The sequence below is a fragment of the Alosa sapidissima genome, chromosome 2, assembly GCF_018492685.1.
Source record: "Alosa sapidissima isolate fAloSap1 chromosome 2, fAloSap1.pri, whole genome shotgun sequence".
NCBI classification, from domain to species: domain Eukaryota; kingdom Metazoa; phylum Chordata; class Actinopteri; order Clupeiformes; family Clupeidae; genus Alosa; species Alosa sapidissima.
The window spans coordinates 5,541,901-5,567,782 of NC_055958.1; the positions used below are offsets into that span (position 1 = coordinate 5,541,901).

The window sequence follows — 25,882 nt, forward strand, 5'->3', positions numbered from 1 at the left end:
CACACTGACACCTTCCATTTCCAGATCCCATAATGCACGTAGTGGAAACCGTCCCTTTGCTGAGGTGTCAAAACTGGGCTCCAGACAGCCATCAGTTATAATAAACACTGCCAATTGCTTGTAGTTTAAGTATGCATCTACTCTGTAGTGTTCTACATATTAGTGTATGGTTTTTGATAGGCTACCTTAATTGGCAACTTACATTAACTATCAAGTCAAATAGTCTTATATTATACAATAATAAATTATGTAATGTAAGGTACATACAATACATGTACCTTAGAAGGAAAACCACATAAAAAAAGATGGGCTCAAAAACACTCTTTGTGTTTGTCAACACTGCTTGTAAATAAAGTCAACTATTCTGTCCTTGAACTTAGGGAAATGTGAGCATCTTGATCTTGGAAGAAACCAACCCGACTGAGCAAAACCAACCCCAGCACTCTGTGTATAGACTATAAACAGTCTATAAAGGCAGCAACACAAAAGATCTGACAACCTACACCATTAATAATACAGACATCAGGAGACAACGGATTATTTACTCCATGATTGAGGCTAAGGAGAGATAACTTTAAATGGTTATATATATATATATATATATATATATATATATATATATATATATATATATATATATATATATATATATATATATATTTATATACTTATATTACTTGTTCTGCTGTAAGTGCATGCTGCGTGTGATGTCTGTATGCTAATGAGACCTTTAATTTCCCCTTAGGGATCAATAAAGTATCTATCTATCTATCTATCTACCGATCTATCTATCTATCTATCTATCTATCTATCTATCTATCTATCTATAACCAGAAAATGCAGGCATGTTCCAAAGAAGCAGGGTTCAAAGCAAAGAAACATTCTTCCACATGACAGCAGTAAGACTAATACCTCACTGAGAAAGACCAGCCTGCCCTGCAAGATTGATCATACACAAACACAGACACAAACAGCTCCTCCTGAAGACATTACTGTCCCACACGTGAGACAGAAATACCCCCCCCCACCACCACCACACCCAGAGCCAGAGCAGGGCAGGAGGGCAACAGTGCAGTCACATCACGTCACCGGTGCTGCCACATGGCCTGAGTGATAATGTGGCGTCGGGTCGTTGGTGAACTCCGTTTGTCATCCGGGAAAGCGCTTGGCTGGCACTTTCATTAGGGCTTCGGAGGAGTCCTCTACACACCTCTCCTCTCATGACTGGAAACAGAGATGGAGTTGAAACGGATGAGTGCTGTCACACAGCGCTCTTTTGCCCTCTCTATCTCTCTTCCTTGTGGGTGAGCACTAGTCTGTGAAGGCCAGTGTGATGTACTCTCTCTCTTTCTCTGTGTGTGTCTGCTGCTACTGAGGGCAACTTCGTGATGGACCATAATTGCAGGACAAAATCTCCCCCATTATGGGACAATTTACTGCATGAAAAAAAAAAAACTCAGAACACACTCAAAGGTAGACTCTTCTCAGATCGTCCTTGTGTAAGCTCCAATCTAAAACTCCTTTAGACCTGGAATTGTACAGACCCAAGACACCACTCTCGCCCTATTAAGCTAGAAATGAAAAATCGGACACAGACTTATAAGAAGAGCTCCAGCGATCATATTTTTCTTTACAAATATTTCTCTCACAACGGTGCACTGTTGCTGAAAAGGAACCTGCTTGGCTGAGGGAATGATTCCTAGAGAAAATATGGAGCTGTGCAGGGGCTGGAGATTGGCCTCTAAATGATAAAATGATCCCAGTGGGGGTGGTTATTTATGTGGAGAAATGAGCCGTTACAGTGTCTAATTTATGGGAAATTGATCCCATCAGATTCCATCATCCCTCCCGTTGGTGTGTGTGTGTGTGTGAAGGCTTAAACTGCAGCATGCTATACCATACGTAAGTCTGCAATGCCACCACAGGGAGGAGGGATATGACGGCTGGCCTTGTCGTCCGGTCCATGTTGCCGAAGAAACATGAGTGTGGGGTCACTTGGCAAGCAGAGCCCCACCGTCCCTCCTGTCCAGTCCTATATCACCCACAGTCCCCCCCACACACCATCCATCACCCAGCATTATCATCATAGCAACTCATGGTCATGGACACCTCTCCGGTGATCCTGTAGCTCCGAAGCAGGAAAGGCCGAGAGCAGCTGTAATTACCAGACCTGTTGTGAGTGTGGAGTGTCGTGAAGCTCAGAGAGTGCGCTCAGAGATTTACTTCCATTGATTATACTGACAGCGCTGTAAAGACTCTGTTGACTGTTAACTGTGAGAGTATTACCGTGTGTGCACTCACCTACCTGCACACCACACGTCATCTCCGAGGAGGCATTGACGTCTGTGTACATGCTCGTACGAGATGGTGCATTTAATGAGGTGCTCACAGACAAATAAATAGCCTTTTTTGTTGGTGTTTGTTGCTTTGATTATATGAGAGCTTCTTGTTGAGAAAGAAAATGATAAGGTAATAGACAAATAGCACCACTAATTGGCATAGGGAGTTATTGATTTCACAGTAAGACCTGCAGGATTTGAAGGATGAAACTGAGGTGATTAAGTGGATAGCTACCACATTCCCCAGAGAAAATCAGTTTAAGGTGAGGATGGGTGAACAAAGGTGATAAAGTGACTCTCTCTCTCTTGCTCTCTCTATCTGTGTGTGTGTGTGTGCCAGAAAAAGAGAGTGTGTGTGTGTGTGTGTGTGTATCTTGTGGAGAGAGAGAAAGTGAAACGTTATGAAAGAAATGTGTGTGTAAAGGAAGCTGTACTGCAGATAGAGAGACAGAGAGAGGGAAAGAAAGACAGAGAGAATCCCTGTTTACCATACAGGACTTTGTCATGAAAGCTATTTCTTTACAGCCTCAAGGCTGACCCAACAGAGTTTTAAGGATGAAAAAATACTTAATTTTATCACTGGCATCCTTTGTCTTTGGATCTCGGTAAAAATGACAAACTGGCTGCATAGCCATTATCTCTGCGATATCCATTGGTATACAGTATATTACATTGGTATAACATTGGTATTTCTATTGTTTTTTTGTTTTTTTTGCTTTGTTTGTAGCCCATGCATCACTGCTCAGGTCATTTTTATTGCGCTCTCAAATCAGTCAAATAGGTGTTATTATGACAATTTTACGACAAACTTTAACTAGATAGAATTAGCAGGCTATGTGACTTTTTTGCTGAACAACATTAGGGTAACATGATACCAAGGATCTATGTTTATCTACTGACATCCTCATTTATCATGTGTGCCCCATATGGCTGTGATATGAAAATATTTATCGGGGCCAGGTTCAGTTTTGCATGTGCAGCAAACACGGAAGGTGTTTCAGTAACAGCACAGCCAACTACGTAAGTGTAAGTGAGTATGTGCTGTTTCATCTATTTTCTAATCTAATTTCTAATGAAATTGTGTCACAACTACGCGTTTGCATACAATAGCTGAGTGAGCAATTTACATGATATTTGCAATAAATCACATCCACATGAGTTTGTTATACCAATCGACAATCATCATATTGCTTTACAGTTTTTCTCAGTCGCTTTGGTGCTTTTCTCACATCACTATTAACATTTGCACAGCAGTGCATTTCTCAAAACAATTAGTGCAAACTGCAAAACCTATGGATAACCTGCAAAAGCACGTCACTTGCTCAAAATGGATAGTCCATTCCTCAAAAGCAAATATTTATGTCAATGAAACTGCCAGTATCATCAAAATGAGAAGTCTTGACACCATCGTTTATGAACAAGATAGTCAAATGGCTTTGTCATGTTTTCATTACGACAGTTTATGCTCTCAGTGTTTTCCCATGCAAAAAAAGGTCAGAACTCGGTGACACTACCTGAAAATGCTCAAGACAACACTATACAGTACTTGTACAGTCATTTGAAAACTACAGTAAAAAATTGCTGTAGTTAGGGGAGTAAGTGAGTACAAGACACTGAATATTAGTCTGAGCGAATTAGGCTAGAAAAGGGTCAAAGGTGGAAGTAAATATAGCAAAAGCATATTTGGTATCATTGGAATCGTAATTTTCTGTAGATACATTATAACGGCAGACAAATAAATTATAACGGCAGACTGTCGATGTAAATGTCTGTGTGTTGATAGTTTTATATTTCTAACATTATTCTATCCTTGCATTTCAATGATTGCATAACATTTTGAGGGACTAATTTCTTAGCAGTGGTTAGTAGTAGCCTACTGCGTCGAAAAGTAAACAGAGAAGCGATCAGGATACTGTCGTGGAAAATGTCTACCCTGGAAATCCAGTAGATTTTCCAGGCTAGAAAATGTCCACTTCCAAATCCAATTGTCCAATTAACAATTACCACTTGACTATTTAGTAATTCAGCACTCTGGAACAAGGCGTCCGAAGGAGACAATGTAGATAGAAGATTTTTTACGAAGACTGTTGATCTTTATTCACCGTATTGCAATGATAGTACAGCCCAACCATCAAAGCAATAGGGAGGAGATGTCATCAGCTGGGGCCCCCGACAAGATCTCCCCTAAGGATGGCTATACACTATATTTAATACTCCTCAGCCCTTGAGAAGTGCCACCCTCTCACAAAGTCAAAGTCAAAGTCTACTTTATTGTCAATTTCTTCACATGTCAAGACATACAAAGAGATCAAAATTACGTTTCCCACTATCCCACGGTGGAGACAAGACATATTTTACCAATTAGGTCCACAGACAAACATAACATTCAAGTAAACAATATAATGAACATTGAACATGGGCAAAATGCCCCATTGACATCAATATGTTTTGTGTAGAGTTACCACAGTGCCACCTGTGGTTGTATAGAGTAACCTGTGGTAGCTCTATACAAAACATATTGATCTCAATGGTGCATTTTGCCCATGTTCAGGGTGGAAAGTGAAAAAGAAAGATTTGCATAAGACAAGTCAAATTGGTGTTTTTAAAAAGAAAGCTCATGGAGAATAAAGAAAAAAATATAAAAAAAATCTTTGCATATTCCCACAAGGTGTTTGGGTGCTCTGAAAATGAGAACCAAAATGATTTTTCAGACTTGTAAGGTTTGCTGTTCAGACCCTGAAGGAATTTATTTTCTGTTCATTGCTTTTTGTGAGAGTGTTTCTACTTATCTCAGTAAGGAAAATAAATCAAGAGTCTATGTTGAGTACAAATATGTCTTGTGAAGGCCTAAACAGAGCCCAGCCAAAAACTCCAATAAAACTTGTATCAACTTTGAGGGACAGCTATGACCATGCAGGATTATCCAGACCAAACATGTCGATTTTGCTACATACTATTCTTATTTATGTACCAGCATGCAAAATTTGAGCCTCCTACATGGTTTAGTTCTTGCGCTGTGGGCTTGTGAACTTTGACAAAAAAAAGAGGCCGACCAAAATCGACACCCCCCTCCCTCTGTAAAACTGGCCGTATCTTGGAAAGTATTGATCTTACCTAAGAGTAATTTTACAGTGTGTTTCCTGGGTAACATAGGTACACCTGGTAATTTTTTCAGAATTTTTTGAGACCTAAGTGCGTGGGCCCTGGTTCAATTGACGTGGAATGACCCATGCAATAGTATAAACCTTTATGAAACCCATGATTACATCCCTTCACATCCTGAAAACCCACCATAATACCTAGTAAAATCCTAGGTAATATCAGTCCGTTGCTGCCGTTGCTTATATGCCTACTACCAACTTCAGGGAACAAAGCATAACTATTGCAATGCGATGCAAGGGTAGTTTATTTCTAACACTATTCAAGACTATCAACATAGACATTTACATTGTTTGTCTGGTGTTATATTTTAAGTTGAAGGAAATAGCTCAAGATGACAATGTTTATCAGATGTTTGACAGAAATGGTTTGGATTTAATATAAAACTTCTGCTATTCAGCTTGTCTAAATGAACTACAATGTTGTTATTGATGTACTGAATGTTATGTAATAGTACTTTGTTTTTTACTCCAATATCATTTATGAACTAAAACAGTTATTTTAAAACAGGTATTCACACAGATGTTTGCATTTTTAAAACAGCAAATTATTTTGATTTCCCCTGGTTTCAGAGAGGCTACTACTACAATACTAAAATAAGATGTGGATTTTGAAACAACTGTTTTTATACAGAAAATAAAGTTTGTTTTGCTTTAATAAATATCTTAATCTTTTTTAATGTCAATTCAGATAGCTGATTCTATGCCTCAGCCACCTATATGCCTTATCTGTTAATTTAGGCTTATTAACTGTGTTGGGTTTAATGAGGATCATTCAATCTGCTTAAGAGGTATAAAACAAACATTGCATGTCCACAAACATAAAGCAAACATTGCATGTCCATTGCAAGTATGACCTCACGTGACTTTGACCTTTGACCCCTAAGACACACCTACTAATTTCATCAAGAACTTATGGTGAGTAAGTACATCAAGTTTGGTAAAGATCCTTTTACCAGTATGGGAGATATCAGCTATTATGTGATAATATACGATTTTGGCCCAATAATCATTATACCATGGTCCATTCAAAGCTGTATATCTTTTTTCTGGTACAAATCTGCGCTGTAGGCACCTGAAATTCTTAATCTACATGAAATTGCGGTTCGATTGATACCAAATATCCTTTTGCTGTATTTACTTCCACCTTCAACCTTAATTCGCTCAAACTATATGTACATTTCACAGTTTTACTGTATGCTCTTTGCAATTCTACAGCATTGTGACAGAATTTGATAACTAGTTCACCAATTCTGTATGTAATGACTCAAGCAATGAAATGAAGACTATTAGTTTTATTGGGAACGACTATTCAGCATCCATAAGTATAGTTCATTTTGACTGACATGACAAAGCAACTGATACATGTTCAAAAGCATTTGCAATTTGTTCAGAGGAAGGAGAAATTGCTACTATGATGTGCACAAATGACGAAATGTTGTGAAGGTTGAACTAATAGTTATGAGACATTTCATTCTGAGAAAAGCACCAAAGCGACTGAGAAAAACTGTAATATGCTGCTGCCATCTAGTGGGCAAACAAAAGACTCACAGAAAATGAAAGTAGACTGTCAGCTAGGAGCCAATCTGTGAATATCCTTTAATATCATTACAAAACGGCAGATAATCATTTCATTGATTCCGTTGCACCATCTGAAACCTACTCTGGCAGTTTAAGGGAACATAGACAGTACTGATAGCCAGGCCTACAGTAGGATTCTTCCTGAATGAAATACATGTAGGCTACGGCATCTCGTCAGCTTTGTTCCAGCAGATGGCAGCAATGCGTTAGTGTACACTAGATTGCACGCATGCCATTACAATTCAGCTTTGGGCGATTGCTATCATCGTGTGGCAATGTATGATGCCGTAATAGTAGGCTAGCGCATCCACAAGGGACTAACTCGATTGTGGTGCGCGCTCCTCCTCTCATTCACCGGATCCTCTTTGCAGTTATGTCTCTTTCCATATATTGTCCCTCACAATGTCTGAGTTTCCTTACTTTCTGTTGGTCACGCTGCTGATTCTGAGGGAAGATGGGTTGAGAGGGCTCGACAGTGCACTGATCGTAACTAACCGAGATGTCGACAACTTTGTGGAAGATGCTCAGCAACTGCCCGAGCTAATCCATCAGCAGTTCCTGAAGACCGACGTCACTGAATCAGGTAGAAGACGCTTCAGTAACAAGTGAATTCTGGGAACGCAGCAAGTAGGCTAGCCTACTGTTTTGGTCATATTTCTCAGATATCCTGATAGAATTGTCGCTGTAATTGATTTGAAGAGTATGGGTAGTAGCCTAGCCTGTAGACCAAAGACAAAGCACTTGTCTTTCTTTCTTTTTTATTGCAGTAGTTTAGATGGATCGATCATTATATAGGCCTACTCGTGTTAGGCTAAATGCTGGCAATATTTCCTTGTTCTTGATTCTTTAATAAGAATTATATGTCTCCTTGTATCATAGCCTTGTACATTTCCTAACAGTCTGTGATAGATGCAAATGTAAATTGATTCTGGGATCGCACTGAATTGGACTGAGCAACAGTGGGGTGCTTTGATGAGCGACAAGGTTCATACCAAAGGTCACTGTTGGCCTGTTGTCTGATGTACAATTTCAATCAGTTTTACTGTACAAAATGACAAAACAATGACAGTGGAATTGTGAAGATTTGCTCAATAACAGACTGTTTTTGTCATCTGACATTTATGGGTTTTTTTTCTGATGGTTTGTGTATGATATCGACATCTTGACATCAGACATCAATTAAGACTGATTCTGGACACAATAATGTCACGATTCCTGAGAGATTTGCTTTTGCATGGCTTATCACATAGGAAACAGAGGTGATAATACATTTAAGGCACAATGAACACCATGCTTTCTTTGGATTGTAGCCTGTAGGCAGTGCTGCACACAGTCAAGCCATCTCTGCCAGCTATATTGTAAGTGCCCTGCTTTCACAAAGTAAGCCCTCTGTGTTTTGCTCCGATCCAAAGAATATGGTGTGCTCAGCCACCAGAACAGAACTCCCTCCTGCCTCCCGGCCCATCTGTTGTTTTCCACGAGGCGCTGGGCTCTTCCGCACAAGACATTCCTCCCCGCCTCATCAGCGAACAGCATCCCTCGTGGCTGAACAGTCAGCTCCTGCACACGCGCGCGCACACTGCACTTACAGCTCTGATGTCTCCCCTCTTATCTCTGAGTCCTTTAAATTCAGATTCCTCCTCACAGCACTGGTAGGCTACTGCATGAGCACAGCGAAGAGCTCCATTATGGAGCCACTAACACGATATGCAGCTCACACACACACATACACACAGTGATATTAATCAATTACAGTAGGAGGGATAGCTGGGTGATTAAGTACCCTGGATTTGCCTCCATTACATGGTAGTCAGCTGATGAACTAATCAATATTCTCCATTGACTCAGGTACAGTGTGTAAATAGATATGCATGCTAATGTTCTTGTAGGGGCAGGATTTCTAAACGTGCGGCATGCTCCAAGATGAGCTAATGGCTTTTTGTTTACACCCATTTCATCATGTTCAGCATGCATCTTGGTGAGGGCTGCTGAGTACATATTATTACTCACATTGATTGAGTTGCTTCCTGCTTGCACTTGATCATATGAAATGAGGGCATTAAAGTGTTGTTTTGTGTGAGGGCATGTTGTAATAGTTTTTCATGAAGTGAGGACATTTGTTCTTTGCCAACTTCACTGTGACCCCAATGTGGGTGTGATTATTTTCTCCAAGTATTCCATCTATGGAGACTTGGGGATTTAAGTATAAGTATATATATATACTCTTTTGATCCCATGAGGGAAATTTGGTCTCTGCATTTATCCCAATCTGTGAATTAGTGAAACACACTCAGAACACAGTGAACACAGTGAAGCACACACTAATCCCGGCGCAGTGAGGGGTTGGGTGCCTTGCTCAAGGGCACTTCAGCCGTGCCTACTGGTCGGGGTTCGAACCGGCAACCCTCCGGTTTAAGTCCGAAGTGCTAACCAGTAGGCCATGGCTGCCCAAAATTTGTTATTTTCTTAAAATTTGTTAAAGCAGACCATTTACTACAAGTAATGTGCGATTCACAATTGATGTTGAAGTGACTCTGCATGAAGTGACCTTGATTATACCCACTAATGGTTTATTATTCTGGTCAATCATTTATAATCATCTAGTTTTTTTTTTTTTAATGACAGTAAGAGTTTGCCTTCAGCTCAGAACAGGGTCATTCTCTGTGCATCATTAAAATTGCTGGAGGATTTATAGCATAGCCAATGTTAATCCAACATATCTAAAAGTTGCATAAAAAACTAGAGTAAAACACTTTACAGCAAATACTTTCCCCCATGGAGGCTACACGTATATCCTCCATCTCTGTGATCTCTCCTCTGTATTTTTTTCTATGATCAAACATGCCCCAGATACTGATCTCACCATGCCTGGCCTGCCCTAAATCCACAGCAATGACCTGGAAGTTTCCGAGTCCAATTTCAGTTTCTGAGTTTCTGAGCATTAGGATTTATCCTGTGCTCCTGAAAGGCTGCGTGATATGGTAAATCCCTCCTTAATGTGTCTGTATGAGGCTGAGGCAATCAGCAGAATGCGCATAGCTGGGGCCTGTAAGGTTTCGTTCCCTCTTGCTCTCATCCTTCTTACGTAATGAGCTCTTTCTCCCACTCACCCACTATAGCCTTCTGCCAAAGCCCTTACTGTATGTATATGTACAGTCAGCCACATCTGAATTCTAAATACCTTTTAAAGACTTTGCATAAAGGCATCTACTAGATACCATAACCATACAAATGAACACTCTTTGTGTATGATGAATGTGGATAACTACATTTTATAAGTCGATCTCTCAATTGTGTTAGTCGGTATTAGTCACAAAAGAGGTTATGAGGATTCCTTGTGACAGTGCTCTGAGCTAATTTTTACTTGGCTTGTAAAGGAAAGGAGATTATTCATTCAGTATTCATTGTTTAAAAGGATTGCCTGGAGTTCGTGACAACATCAAAAAACAAAATTACAAAACTGCTTTACGAGTTTAGGCCTTAAAACAGTGCTTCTGTGGATTGTTTTCCGATGCAACATTAATGGCAATAAGTCGCTGAAGCACATACTGTTCAGTTCTTTTCTCTTAACTGTTGTTGACATTTAGCTTTATCAGCATAGTACAGTCCAGCTGACAGAGCACAATGGATGCATGCACTTACCCTTGGAGAACATTGATTGCTAATTCTACTTAGTGAGCTTTGTACATACAGTACAGCAAGATCATGTGCTCTGTGTTAAAGGAACCGTATGTAAGAAATGTAATTCAATTAATCATAAAATGGCCCTGATTTGTCACTAGACATTAGGAAATCATGCTAATTTCAAATACTTATATCACTGACAACAGTAGTCCGGCCAGGATATCGTCATTTAAAAAAGTGAAGTTGCAGCCCTCAACTGATGTTGATGTTTAGCCTACATATTTGTGTTTTAGCCTGATCCGCCACCCTCCACCTATCTAGTAATCACAAAGTCAGTAGTGTTTCGGCATCTGGGTTGCCAGCTCTGCTCTAGTTACCACATATGCGGTGTACACCGCTCTACAGTATTTTGAAAGTGATTGTAGTACCAGTTTTGGCCAAAATCCTACATACGGTTCCTTTAATATTTCATGTCATTAAAACCTACCTGCAAACTTAACCTCAGCATATTTGTGTTAGTATCAGACAGCCATGATTAATTTGTCACTAAATGGTTAAGTCGGTTCGATGCAAGCACTCATGTCGAACATGAAGGTTTGATAGTCTGTGATAAAAGCGAAAGTATGTCAGTGTGGGTATATCTGTGGCAGGTCATACGAGAGGATTATAGTAATCTGGTATATTTCACCCTCGGTGCAGATTTATCAGTCCATATACTGGCTTCAGGTCCATTAAGCTACTGCTGTGTGATCGGGAGAGTCCTGAAGAGAATCAGACGCCTCAGTCAGTTATCAGAGGGATCTTATCGAGATGTGATGTCCATCAAACTTCACTGAAGGACACGCTGTCTGAAGTCTCCTGATTCTAAAAATGACACCGTCAGAGTGAAATTGTGTGCTCCCTTGTGTTGCTCCCTTAGTTATTTCTTTTACACATATAAAATATACAGTGTATGTAATCAAATATTTATTGGGGGCACTTGAAAATATGATGAGACAGCATTGTTACAACAAAAACACCATCACTTTCCTTGAAGTTTCAGAAATACTCAACACTGATTCGCAGAAGGCTTCAGCCTAGTGTTGTACGGGAGGATGCATCTGAACAGTGCCTGGGGCAGAAACTCATCCGTCTGGCCTTTGGCCAGGAGTGGTTTGCCAAGAAATAGCATGGGGGGAGGGGTGTGTGCTGTGTGTGTGTGTGTTTGTGTGTGTGTGTGTGTGTGTGCTGATGGGTTGTTGGGCAGGGCCAAGCTTACAGGTCTGCAAGGCAAAGTGCCTCTTTTGGGATCGATGCACACTGTAACATGACCTCCACTGCTATCCAAATTGGAGGAGAGTGATGGGAAAGTCCCATTTCATCCACAGACTGAATAACCATGGGAGTAGCCGTAACACCCAGATAGCTCTCTCAACCTAGTGATGATTCTTACTCTTGCTTGGAATTTGGTGTGTGTTTTACGAGGCTGAGGTCTGGTAAAAGATTGCAGGACCTGATGGCCACTATACTGTACACTCAGACTCAGAATGGGCTGGCCCACTTTTATGTAGAACATGTGCTGTTGCTATTTAAGGCTGATGGCTGAATCTGTGCACTTCTTTTGTTTCTTTATAGCGTGGGACTGCAGCATCAGACAGTTTGTCTTACCCGGCTTATAATCAGATTAACCATAAAAGGGACGATTTCTTAAATGTGCCAATTTATGTAGTGAGAGATGCATTCTACACCACCTTTATGTGTAAACCGATGCATTGTTTTTCAGATGCTGCTGTTTCACTGTATCATCTGGAAAACAATGAAGAGTACTCAACCAATGTAATTATATCATTGAGATTTTAGATTGTGGATTGTAATTATAGATGTCATAGATGAATTTCGCCTTTTTCTAGATACAGGTAGCATTGCTGAAGTCCTCTTCATTCATGTCAGCATGTCCCTAAAGTGTCTCAGGCTCCTGATGCATACTGTATGTGCCAAGTCAGCATTCTGAACCCCCCTTAAGAACAAGTGACTGTCATAGCTGGGAGTCTCTTGCTTGTCTGTATGTGATGGCTATGCATATATGCTTTAAAAAAAAACATACCTTATGCTCAGACTTAATTTCATATTTAAGTTATGTTGGAAAAAGTCGTCTTCGACCACATTTCCAGTCTATTGACGATACCCTGTCATGTTACGTAATGTAAACACCACTACTCTCGGGTGGAGAAGGGGTTTCTGGGATAGCCGGAGATGCCTGCAGCACTGCAGCGCGACGAAGCTGTTTGGGATGTCTGTACCCATCTCTTCACCTCATGAGAGGACAGCTGCCCACTCCTGGCTTGGCTGTCCTGCCCACAACCATATGCATTGCTCGCTCGCTCGGTCAGGAAGACTAAACTAAAGGCCCTTGTGATTTGTCTGGTGTACTGTACCTTTGTCAGTTGGATTAAGAATAGATACAGCTGTGTAGTGCTGTATTGAAGTATAGAGTCCCTTTTGTTTGATACAAATTTGAGATTTCAGTGTGCCATCTTGCTTAATAGAATAGTTCAGTTCATGAATCAGGAAGCCTCAATCTGCTTCTCATGCATTGCTTGAGTCCACAGAACCGTTGGTTAATGGACCGTGTAGAACAGACTTCATCAAGATGTTAATGAAGTATGCTAAGGCAATGCAGTTCTTATTCTGTCAGTAGACAGAGTTCTTATTCTGTCAGTAGACTTGACATTATGCTGTTCAAACTCAAATTGCACTCGTTTCTCATCTCTGGGTGTGTCTGCCCCCTCCCTCCCACTCTCTCTCTTTCTTTCTCGGTCTCTCTCTCTCTTTCACACACACACTCTTTCCCAGCCATCCCACTGACCCAATTTTTTCCTCACTTGTCCCCCCCAGTGGCTGTCTTCACTCTGAAGGTTTACGTGAGGGACGCAGCCAGTCGACAGGGTCTCAAGGGGGCGTCTGTGGAGCTCTTTGTAAACTACGTTCTCTCCAGTTCCACCCTCACTAGTGAAGATGGCTCTGCAGTGCTTCGAGTGCCCTACTCACCGCAGCAGTCCGTCACAATAGTGGGCAGTCTGAACGGCTATGTTCTCACACCACTGCCATGGAAGGCCTCCAAAATGCCAAGTAAGACCCATATGGAAAACATCTATAAAAACATATAAGAATCACACTAGTTGTGTACAATATAATCATTATAAAGCTGCGGTAAAGTGCTTGCATATACTGTACTTGCCGTACTAAAATGGTACATATCCCTTTTACATGCAAGGTAGGTCATATATGAAACATAGTTTTTCTATGTAATAGTAGGAAATGGGCCATATTGTGTGTTGACACAAACACACTGTTTTCACATACCGGTATTTGTTTTTTTTCAAAGACATTTTCATGATGGGAAGGAGGGAGTTTGAGAAGGATTTATATGTAAGGGATAATGCCCGACGAGGTGTCCATTATCAGACGCGGAGGCATGAACCGTCCGACGCGAAGCGGTCCATTTATTTCTGATAATGGACGCATCGAAGGGCATTATCCCGTTTATACCATGGTCACTTACGAAATAAATAAATATGAAATCAATTATTAATACTAAATGAGTTTTAGAACTAAAATCATTAGTTTTTTCATCTGTTTATCGCAATGCTGTGGAATGTTGATAAGTCACAGCTAAGCGGACTAACCCAGGCGTTGTCAAGCAACGTCATAATAATTTTATAGGTGTAGTATATCACTTTTTAAACGACACCCTTTTCAACCTAGACCATGGTATAATGTGAGGTATTTGTGCCAGATGTCCAGTAAATGTGTGAGAGGGTCCTGAGGGTGATGGTGAACCTCATGATGGGAAACAGGAGCACTTTGCCAGCACACGAACCTGCAGCAGATCCATCTTGACATGTTTAGATATCCCTGCGGAGAGACATGGCACTCATGCAGTTTCAGATTTTATCAACTCCCACCATGTTATTTCTGCATCGCAAATATCAGAGAAAATATACACGTTTTGATTTTTAATGAAGGTACATGTTTTTTCTATTTGTTAGGAGACTGCTCTGGGATTTCTGCCTTGCTTTGTTCACTGCTTGGTTGACACACTGCTACATATTTTACAGTGATATTGTGAATATATACTTACACACACACACTCACTCTCTCTCTCTCTCTCTCTCTTAGCCTCAGTAATGCATGTGTTGGTCCCTAAGATGAGTAGTTTTTTAGACCAACAAAGCACATTCAGGACTTCAAATGAAATCTCACCACCCAACACACATGCAAGGTGCAGCATCTGAATTTTTGATGTGAGGTCTCCATCTAGCTTTGATAACATGCAACTGCAACAGCTGCCAGTGCTGTGACAAACCCATATGCAGTGTGCATGATGATAGGACTACCTAGCTAGATTTTTTTTTCTTTCCTGAATGTCAGTTCATGATTTAACAGGCAGTCCCTTTGAAGTCTTTGCTTTTCTGTCTCTCTGTCATCTTTTTTTCAGTATTCTCATCCGTGACTCTATCGCTGGTCTCCCAAACCCAAGGGAATATCTGGCTGTTTGAAGACTCTGTTTTGATAACAGGAAAAATATCAGGTGTGCACGTCATGTGATGAGGGTTAAAATTTTAACTGTTGCTTAAATCAGATGACCTATTTCTTTTGTAATGATATGCATGCGACACTCAGCTATATTCAAGAAAACTTACCTTGCATGCCTCCTTAGCACATTTATGAGTAAGAGTAAGAAGTGCACTTTGCCAATTAACAGGAATGGTAAAAACTACACGAATGAACACCAATATCCAAATAATATCATAATGCAAAAGTAAATCCATACCAAAACAACAATTTTTCAACAGAAGCCACCAATTGTTGCTGTTGTGTTGTAGAACATCTAATGAAGGATATACCACTAATTGCATTGATGTTTACTTTTAATTATACTTTATTGACTGGTCTTGGCAAAGTGACAGTTTTAAAGCCAAGATTGAGGTTGTGACCTGTTTTTTATACCTGAACGTTTTTTTTTATTTTAGAGTCCTTGCCAAATGTGCAGTTCCAGAAGAACCTGCTTACGGTGCCAGAATGTAACATTTCTACTATTACAGCCTACCTGACAGTGCCACAACCGACTGCTGAGAAAAGCATCTTTTATAATACCATGGGAGTCCTAATCAGCAAGTCAGGTGTGTTTGTGTGTGTGTGTGTGTGTGTGTGTGTGTGTCTTTGTGTGTGCGTTTGTGTGTGCCTGTTTACACCCATACATACATACATACAGTATGTGTGCATAGGTGTATGTATGTTGATGTTGACATGCATACATATTTGTTATTATGAGGTCTGTGCTTACACATCTAAATGACTATATTATCTGCACTTACACAGTTTGTTTCTGTCTCTCTCAGGGTATAGGAGTATTGAGCTGAAACCAGTAGCTGCTGTTAGCGTAGAGCTCAGCTGTAAAAGCAGAGAGGTCCAGGTGACTGGCCCCATTCAGATAAGCCTTCTTCTGCCAGACAACAGTGGCCTGAGTGTCTCCGATCCTGTTCCTGCCTGGGCTTTTGACAGCAAGGCTGGTATGAATAGGATTTTTTTTTTTTTATCTTTTTAAGTGCCTGGTTTATATAAAATGTCCACAAGATATAGTGACTCTTGTTGTAGTGGTCAGGATGCAGAGGCGACCCACATAAGAGAAAATGCCTAAAACAGATGATGCAAGCAGCCACTAAAGAGGGCTGTCACTTTACGTTCGAAAATCGATTGCACAATCGATTGGATCAACCAACACAAGTTTCGAAAACTAAAATAGGGAATCGATTTTAACCAAATATGTGCACTATTAATTTTAAATGAATTAAACAAATAAAAAAGATAGATGTAACAAAACTCACAAACAAGCAGAAAAAGAAAATAAAGAATTCCAAAAGTGCAGTAGGCATTGCGAAAGCTAAAAAGAAAATTCCCACCAATATTACGCACCGGTGTGTGTTTTGCCAAAAAATGGAGGACAACGCGATCAACCTGTGCGACATGACAGAGATGAGTGACAAGCCCTAATAACTTGAGGAGTTTGATACGGAAGCACTTCAGGTTTTGGGTAGATCAAACTATGGAGAAGGACAAAGCGGTATGCAAACTGTGCAGTCGTGATTTCCTACGTAGGCGAAATTTGTTTGACATTTCTAATCGTAAACACAGCCACGTTGAAGCCTGCAGTAATGTTTTTCACTGATTTTATGGCAGTCCACTCTGCTTATTTTTTTCGAGAATGTTGCACTCCTGTTTGTCATTGTGCACGAAACTTTACGCCAATAAATCATCAGAAATATTGCTGGCTTGTGCGTCTTCAAGCGCCCTCTTTACGTTCGCCCTAATGCCTGTTAGTTGTCCGTAGATTGGCCTATATTTGGCGTTGAAAATGAAAACGTCTTTAGACATGGAAAATCGATTTTACAATCGATTCAATGAACACTTATGTCTAAAAAATTTAACAGGATTATTTCACAAAAGTGACAGCCCTAAAGCGTTAGTAGTAAAACTGTACTTATAAGACACATTATATCACTACAAATATTGGAGTAAACACCATCCAAGCCGGTAAACATCTTATTGTCCTTCAGGTGCCTGGGTAAACCAAGGACTGGGCATTGTCACCAGGCAGGACGGTGCGCTGGTCTGGTCCTATACAGCACCCCATCTGGGTTTTTGGATTGCTGCACCTTTTCCTTCGTCCAGTGGTATGGACCCTTAACTTAATGCTATGAGTTATTTTTGCACTCTTACCCAGCACAGAAGCATTAAGCAGCTCTGTCTTTGCTGATCCAGGTCTTATGGGCTCTGCCAGTCACATGGACTTCCACCAACACGCGTACCTGCTCATGGCCGTCCTGAGTGGGGGCATCCTAATTGTGTCTGGAATCTTAATGGTGCTGTTGTGTGACTGTAGGTAAGTATCTACTATCATTTTTGTAGACTGTGTTTGTGTGTGTGTATGTGTTGTGCATCAATGGTGTTTGCTCTGCAAAATCTACACTAAGTGGTCTGCCTGGACATGAATAACCATTTTATGTCACCTGTGTCAACTGTTTAATGGTTGCTGAAAATTATCCACATAACGTTAATGAAACCAACTATCAGCTTTTTCTTTGCAGATGCTTTTCCTGTGTGCAACCACCAAAAAGAACCAAAGATATACATATGGATCTTTTTAAAAGAGACCAGACCACTTCTACTAACAGCATGTATCAGCAGCAATTCTCTTTCAAAGACTCAGACGGCTATGAAGATACAACTCAGAAAGCTGATGTCTCTAACTTCAATTTGCAAACAAATTTTTCGACTCATTCCAATGGTAGGAAACTTAATCACTATGTGGACAGTCGAAAACTACCAGGAGCCCATCAGCTCTATGATAACATAGGCAACGTGGCACAGCAAGCCTTCACTGCCTCCTATGCCCCACATTACATCAATGCCTGCCAGGCTGTAAGGCCTGAAGGAGGATCTGATCAAACGAGAGCCCCTGTGGCGCTGAGTGAAAAGGTGCTCCTTTCTGAGAGAGTAGCTCACGTATACCACCAGCCCGTGGCCGTACTCCAGGCAGCAGAGCTCCTCCTTTCTGCGGAGCAGCCGTCGCGCTCCATGCCAGCCACTCTCCCCAGGCCGGGAGCAGGCTGTGAAGCTCAGGCGGAGGGGCTTCGCAAAGACAACTTGACTCAGACCCACCCCCGAGCCCCCCCGCTGTCAGAAACCCACAGGCAGAGGAGTGAAGAGCAGCAGGCATCTGAGGGATCAAAAGGGTCCCGCTCCAGTGCAAGAGCCTGGGGGCATTTTAACACACTGCTGGAGTCGGTATCAGTGCCGGGTACCCTGAATGAGGCCGCGGTAATGGGCCCTCTGTGCAGCGACCACCAAGGCACGTCAGAACAGAACCTGCGGGAGCTCTCCAAAAGCAAACCCTCGCCCCATCCCAGGGCTTGGTTCGTGTCTCTAGAGGGCAAGCCGGTCGCCCAAATCCGCCATTCGGTGTTAGACCTGCATAAATGCCTCCACAAGGCCTCTGAGAGGAGGAACACCAGCCTGGACTCCGGGGTCGACATGAACGAGCACGTTGCCGGCGGCGGCAGCAGGAAGATGGAGCGGGAGAGGACGTTCGTGCGGAGCACGGCCCCCAGCAGCGGCGGTGGCAGGACTCAGCGGCTGTGCAGCGCCAACGATGACGTGGACCTGAGCAGCAGCGAGAGTGCCACCACCTGCACTCCAGAGGACCCTTCCCTGCGGAGCCTCCTGGACGGCGCCGGAGGGGCTGTCCCCGACATCCCCGAGGAGCAGGATGGCGGCGCTGACACATCCAGTGCCCAGGAGGACAGCGAGTCCAGGTCCACTCCGTCGCCGCGGCGCCTGAGGAAGCCCAAAGACAAGAGGAGGGCCGACAGGCAGAGGAGCACGTGGCTTATGAAGGAGGAGAGGCCTCTCATGAAGCTCAACTAGCAAGCTACATGTGTGGTGAACAACTGAAAAAACAACATGGCCCACATTAAAGTCCACACCAGAGAGAATTATCAGCACAAATGTCACTATTATACAGCACAATTTGCTAACAACGCTAACAAAGCTTACTTGTCCGGTAACAAGTACATATTCTATGTATGTTACTGTTTCAACATATACAGGGGATTTATAGTATTTATTACTGTTTGTGATAAACAGGGAAATGGAGCTGTTTTTGTTTTGATACACCCTTTCTTAGCTGTCACTGGTGGTCACTGACTTTGAAGGGAGATGCATTATGTACATTTATAAGGTAATTTGTGTATTCTGTCTCATTACTACTTTCCACATAGGATTCTGGCTCTCTGTGCTTGGCCACAATCTGCCAGAGCGCGACAAATGAGTCTATTTGAAAGACCACATGTGTATCAACATGAAAATCAAAGTTGTAACCATGTGACTGATGTAACAGGTTTGAAAATAGCATGCTACTGTAGCTTCTCATTAGTTTTACATGGGCACAAATGAATCCTTTCATTGGTCTGACTATGTACTGTAGTTTACCCATTATCACCAATGTAGTGTCCCAGTATACAGTATAACCTGTAATGATCATCTGAACATCCGCTGCTTTCTTGCTTTGCTTGCTGTGAATCCATAGCAGTAATGACTATTAAATTTCTGCTAACTGTATCCAAAACACCTCAGAAGCAAACCCCAGTCATTGCAAGTGCTTTGTTGTTAGCTTCTGCTTGTGCTCTATGCCATGCTTTCAATTTTCATTCAGAGTCGTGCTGCAATTCCTACAGTAGGCTGCAATTCCTACTGTATGCATTCTTGAATTTGTTGTTGTGTTGTAACTCAGTGTTTCCCATCCTATAGCTCTCACTAGTGGCTGTGGGTTACTGGTCTTCACTTACACTTCCTGTTTCTGCTGTGAATTGCTTCACCTACTCAGCATGCAGCTTTTTCTGCTAACTTAATACGGATTTAATAAGGATTTGTAACCGTTACTATAGTGCAAATTGGAATTAAAAAAATAAATCTGGTAAATCTTTTCTCCCAGTGCTTTGTCCTGATATGTTTCAGCCCTGCTAGGTCTACCACATTCTGTAGGCCTATGTAAAAGACTTGGGAGTCATCATAGACAGTAAAAGAAATGGACACAGCGACCCCATAGACTTTGACGGAGACAAGTGAAGTCAAATAGAACCACTTTTCAGGCGATGGCTTATTGTACTGCGCAGCCTCAAACTGAGCTTGACGACGTAGGCCTACATGGGATGTGAGCAACCTGTCTGAAATTTCTAACTCTTCTGGTAGCTGCGGTGAGAGAAATCTGAATCAAGCGTATATCTGAAAAATAAATACACCGTTAACCGTGATTGAAATTGAGATTAATTGAGGTTTTTTTTATTGCCTGTATATATTTTTTTCCTGTGAATATAGTTATAGCCTACCTCACTTCATTATTTAACTTCATATATTTTTCTTAAAATATCCTAGGCCTAATTCGCATATAAACATAAAATCTCAAAAACTTGTAATACATTTTTTCTTTGGTATGATGTCACTAATCAACTGGATAAGTTTCATAGTGATAGCTATTAATTGAACCTTTCCCCCTATTCTAGGCTACTCAATTTATTTAGAGTGTTGGGCACAACTTTGGCCTTTAATCTCGAAAGAAAAATATGTTCAGCTAAGATAAATATACTCCATCTGCTGCGGTAGACTTTTAGCCTATGATTCAGGAGGGTATTAGGAACAATAAAAACTATGAGACATTTCTGTTGCAAATGTTTTGTCTTTTTGGGCTAGATTGACTGGCCTATACTAACCAACCGCTAGAGTGTCCTGAAAAAAAAAACGTGATCTCTGTGGACAGTCCAGGCTCCAAAAACGGCAACAAAAACCACCTGGGCAAACCTAGCCCATAAAAACATTACAAACAGCAAATCACAGACGAGATGCGCGTTTAGAAGAGTTTCAATTGCATGGGAGCAGCACGGGAGGGAGGGGGAGGAAGTCGCGAGCTAGCTCTCTGTTTTGTTTGAAAGTCAACAGAAGTGACGTTACCCAGCATCGCTTAGAGCACCTTTAACTACCTATCCGCCATGCGCCAGGTTGCAAAATAGCGCCCTTTATCTTGAATACAGTTATGGAGAGCCAGGGAGCAGGCCAGGGTCTTTGAAAGAAGGCAGGGAAAGTAGAACCAAGGGTGAAAGTGAGCCAGATTGCAGATCCTGATAAATACTTGAGAGGCCTACCTCAGTAGCCGAAATGAGTTTGACCGTCTTGAGCTTAAAGTTTAAGTTCTACTGCTTTGCTGCTGACTCCGCCCCAAATAGTGCAGCGGGGAACCATGAAAATTGTGCACATTTTGAAAGAAACATGAAACTTCTACCATAGTTAGGTTATACCATGAGGTTTATTTTCAGATTGGGAGGGAAGTCAAATTTGACCTCTGAGGCCCGGGAGAGGTCAAATCCGATGGCCGCCAATAATATTCAAAAGTGCCTCACGTTGGAACCAAACACAGTAGAAAAACACTTAAGGTGTCATTTCCCACTAACGTTTGGGTGCCCATTCTGTATCTGATAACTTTGAAACCACCAGAGTTCAAGAAAATGCATTTATGTAAAGGTCAAGGTAAACAAAACATCAAAATATTCATTTTTTATGTATCCCAATTAATTTCTATGTTGTCGCTTTATTATTCAGTTATTAGTTGTTATTTCATGAGATGTGTGGCTAAATTAATTTCTTCACAGCACAGAATTATCCACAGGTGACCCCCCTAGACCATTTTCACAGACCACCTGCAATACCACCGCTGGTTGAAAAAACCCTGCTTTAGAGAGTTGTTGCTACAGGCCACAGTACGCACAATGTAGAGAGCACTTCAATCGACATATTCTAACAGGTAAACATATTGACTATTAACAAACAATATTATTACATAATTACATAATATTATTCATGTTGCAAATTAATTTAACCATAGCCAGGAAGGAGTTTTCCTTGGTAGTTAGCTTTTGAGTTAAAAATCATGGACATTGATCAAAATAATTATCCTAGCTAAACTAAAAGATAGTCTGGAACATTTATGTGAGCTGAAGCTAGTTTAATGATTGAACAGAGTATATTGTAGATATGTCAGCTTGGTAATGTGAAATTTGTTATCGCTGAAATAGGTAATGTTAACATAGCCAAGTTAAAGGGACGCCAGGCAACGTTTTCGTGTTAATTACTCATCTTCGTAAGTCGGTATATGGTTAAATGACTCGTTACAGGGCGAGTGAAGACTGAAGACTATCCTACCCGCCGACCGAAGCAGGCAGGCTAACGAAACGCTAGAGATTGTTGAAAACGTGTGTATGGCAGAGCCGGCGAAGAAGCAACGAAAACCCTTGACAGAAGACGCAAAGAAAAGGAAAAGAGCTTCAGACCTAGCGAGGGAGAGTTTCGTAGAGAAAAAGCAGCAGGCTTGCCTGGTGTCCCTTTAAATAGCCGGTCAACCGGGCTTGAACACATTTGTAGCTAGCACGTTAATATAAGGCTGTGTCTTTAATTACTACTTAATTAATTACTTCTTACTGTTAAGACTATCAATTGGGAGATTGTTAGGGCAGGTTTTGTGGTGGACTGATGCTCAATGTTTGTACCATCAAGTACCATGTTGATGAAGGCCAAGAGAGATGGTGGCACAGCCCTCTGCTGGCAGTTTTCTTTGAATGACCCGTCAAAAGAGAAAGATGAATTAAGGATCTCTGCGCACTACTTGTGCTGCTCGCATTAAGTGCATGGCATCACTGTCAGTTTGACAGACTATCATGAGAGCTGGTCCAATGTCCTTCTCAAAACTCAGGAGTGTGTCTCTTCCGCGTAAATGTGCCCTCAGATGTGGAAGCTCAGAAAGCAGTCGTTCTTTCAGTCTGGTGGCGTGAATCCGTTCACCTACAGTAAGACCAAGTTGTTCCAGCCTGGTCTTGTACAACTGAGCAATGTCTGTCAATTTGAAGAAAGGGGCACTGTTCTCATCACTGTTCATGTCTTCTAGATATGCCACTAACTGTGCAAAGGCTATGCCATGTAGACAAGAATCATCTCCATCATTTCGTTTAGATGCAGCCTGCCTGTTGTACAATGAAGACAGACAGTGGTGATGGTACTTGGCCTCAATGGAAAGGCACGCGAAACAAGGAAGCTGTCATAAGTTGTAAATGTATTATTATTATTACACCAACTTCAAAAACTAGATGGATTAGTCGGTAAGTTGGGACATTTCATATATTGCTATTGTACCGTTTATGTCAAAATTCTCTCCAGTCGAAGGTCTAAATCTGACTGTCTTTATGTCCCTTTAGAAGAAGCAGCTTATCAAAAAGAATAAAATCAAACTCGTGGAATGGCTGGGGCTTGATCGAAACCTTGTTTTACAACATGTCAATTCAGAGAGCATTATAACTGATGGTGAATATAGAAAAATAAAAAGCATCCCAGACCCAGATACGGCAAATGGTGACCTCCTTGACATGTTGTATAACAAGGGAGAGGATACTTGTGCAAAATTTCTTCGCGCGCTCGAGGACGACAGGATTAAGGAAACATATCCTGACCTTGCCAAATGAGGTTGGTGTCGTCCCTATCAGGTGATTTATAGGATGTTTTATAAAAGCTATTTCATACTAATTAGTTAATTGTGCTTAATGAACAGTGGAAATAGGTAGCAAAGTATATGAATACTTCCCCTATAGCTAGTTCCTTGTTTTAAAGGGGAACTTGGCAACTATTTCAACTTAATAAACCCGTTTAGAAATCATTTGGATGGTTAAATGACCTGTTCCGGTGAAAATGGTGACTTTCCCCGCTGCGCCTAGCGTCCCCAGGCGGAAAACCAACCTTGCAACATTGAGACTACCGTCCCGGAAAGAGAAGTGAGAAACAAGAAACTTGTTTTAAATCGTGTTTCTTACCTTGTAACATCCACATAGTTCTGCCAAACTTATGCTAACAGTTCGCTAGCTTGTAAACAAATCCATGTGCTTTATCGTTACCTTTTCACACAGTTGCATAAGTAGCATAATGTGCAATTTCTCCAGCAGAGGGGGAAATCCTGCCAAGGATGTAGCCGTGGAACAGTTGTTTTGATGCAACAGCTAGCAGGCGTATTTAATTGAAGCCAATACAATAATACAATTGATACAATGAATGCAGCCGTAACAATAACAATAGAACAATATAGTGCATGACAGAATTTGTGAAATTAACAAAATATTGACTTGATTGATCCTGTTCTTTTTATCTGCATAGATGGAAGTAGGCCTCAACAGATGTCTCAGCAGACTTTGATAGCCTGATACCAGGTAAAGTCCAAATAGTTGTGACAAATACAAAGGAGTTGTTTTATGTCATTGCCACAGTATATTTTATGGCATCACCTTTATTTTGAGTGTCACATCAACAGGTGACATTCTTTTGTACAGCACAATGTAGGCTACTGCATACATTTCATTTTAGGGGCATGGCTTGATTTGAGTATTTTAGAAATATATAAATATTCTGGCATGTTTAGAAATGAATATTAGAACAAACAATTGAACCTGTTTTTGACTGGCACATATCATGACCAGAAGATGGCATGTCATGTGTCAGTGTGGCATGTCACAGGCATATATGCAGTTTGACATCTGATTCATGTTGTATACTATTAAGTATACATCTGACTATTTTATGCCACACTATAACTAAAATGGATTATGTGGGATAATTATTTTAATATTTCTTTCTTGGTGTCTTCTCTTCTTTCTGTTTAGACAAAAAGACATTTTTAGAGAAGAATTGCGGTTCTCTTATTAAGTCAGTGGAAAAACCTCATGCCCATTCTAGACCATCTGAAGGAGGAGGGTTTTCACTCTGAAATGATCTCTGAAGTGGAAGCAGAGAGGACTAAGGAAGCCCAGATGAGGATGATCCTGAATAGAATAACTGTCAAAAATCAGGCAGAGATACTGTTCAAAGCCCTTCAAATGCATGAGAAGGACGTTCTAAAGGACTTATATAGAGGATAAATATAATGAAATTTGAAATTGGCATTTTTAATTGAGTGAATGACTTTTTTTTAAATACTTTATATGTTTTTATAAAAAGGATGCCTAAGACAAGCCAGTTAGCTTAAAACTTTTCCTTACAATCTTTTTTTTTTTAAAGGGAACAATATCAGTAAGTTAGAGATGAACATTAATTACAGTTATGTAATTAGTACAATAATGCTTGTTTGTTGGATTTAGCTGATTGCATTTAAACACCATTTTCAACCTACACCTTTCTTGATTAAAACAATAAAATATGTGTGTATGTAAGGACGATGGGCATGTACTGTAGGCATGTATATATTTTTTTCTTATCAATGTGTCCTCATGAAAGTAATTATTGTATTGGGTGCCCAACAATTACAATGAGTAAAACTCAATGGCTACCACCACCTCCCTTAGATACAACATTTGTTCTCACAAAGAAGGTCTCCTATCCAGGTATACTGGCTGTGTCCATAGTTTCAGAATATCCCAAACAGTGATAGAATGTTATTTAGGAGGATACAAGGAGCATGAATTCTTGCACACAAATCCCATGTTATAGTAGACTAATTGCTCCAATGAATTGATGAGGACTGTAAAAGATGCAGTGCTATGCAATGAAGCTCTAAAAAGT

At 40.9% G+C, this 25,882-nt stretch overlaps 1 protein-coding gene and 1 long non-coding RNA gene across 3 annotated transcripts; both read left to right on the forward strand.

The window, feature by feature from the left end:
* Positions 1 to 7,351: 7,351 nt before the first annotated feature.
* LOC121703974 (protein FAM171B-like) lies at positions 7,352 to 20,226 on the forward strand. Of its 2 annotated transcripts, none has more exons than XM_042084470.1 (8): positions 7,352 to 7,661; positions 13,577 to 13,810; positions 15,180 to 15,272; positions 15,715 to 15,864; positions 16,084 to 16,254; positions 17,299 to 17,415; positions 17,504 to 17,624; positions 17,830 to 20,226. In XM_042084470.1, exons 1-8 carry the CDS (start codon positions 7,481 to 7,483, stop codon positions 19,166 to 19,168), a joined length of 2,406 nt encoding a protein of 801 aa, XP_041940404.1. In that variant the 5' UTR covers positions 7,352 to 7,480; the 3' UTR covers positions 19,169 to 20,226. The 2 variants fall into 2 exon arrangements, with proteins under 2 accessions (XP_041940404.1, XP_041940405.1); XM_042084471.1 differs by having other exon boundaries at positions 15,787 to 15,864.
* A 3,144-nt stretch (positions 20,227 to 23,370) lies between these two features.
* LOC121703984 lies at positions 23,371 to 25,037 on the forward strand. Its single transcript, XR_006030198.1, has 3 exons — positions 23,371 to 23,823; positions 24,485 to 24,537; positions 24,988 to 25,037. It is a non-coding gene; the product is annotated as an uncharacterized LOC121703984 (long non-coding RNA).
* The last annotated feature ends 845 nt before the right edge of the window (positions 25,038 to 25,882 follow it).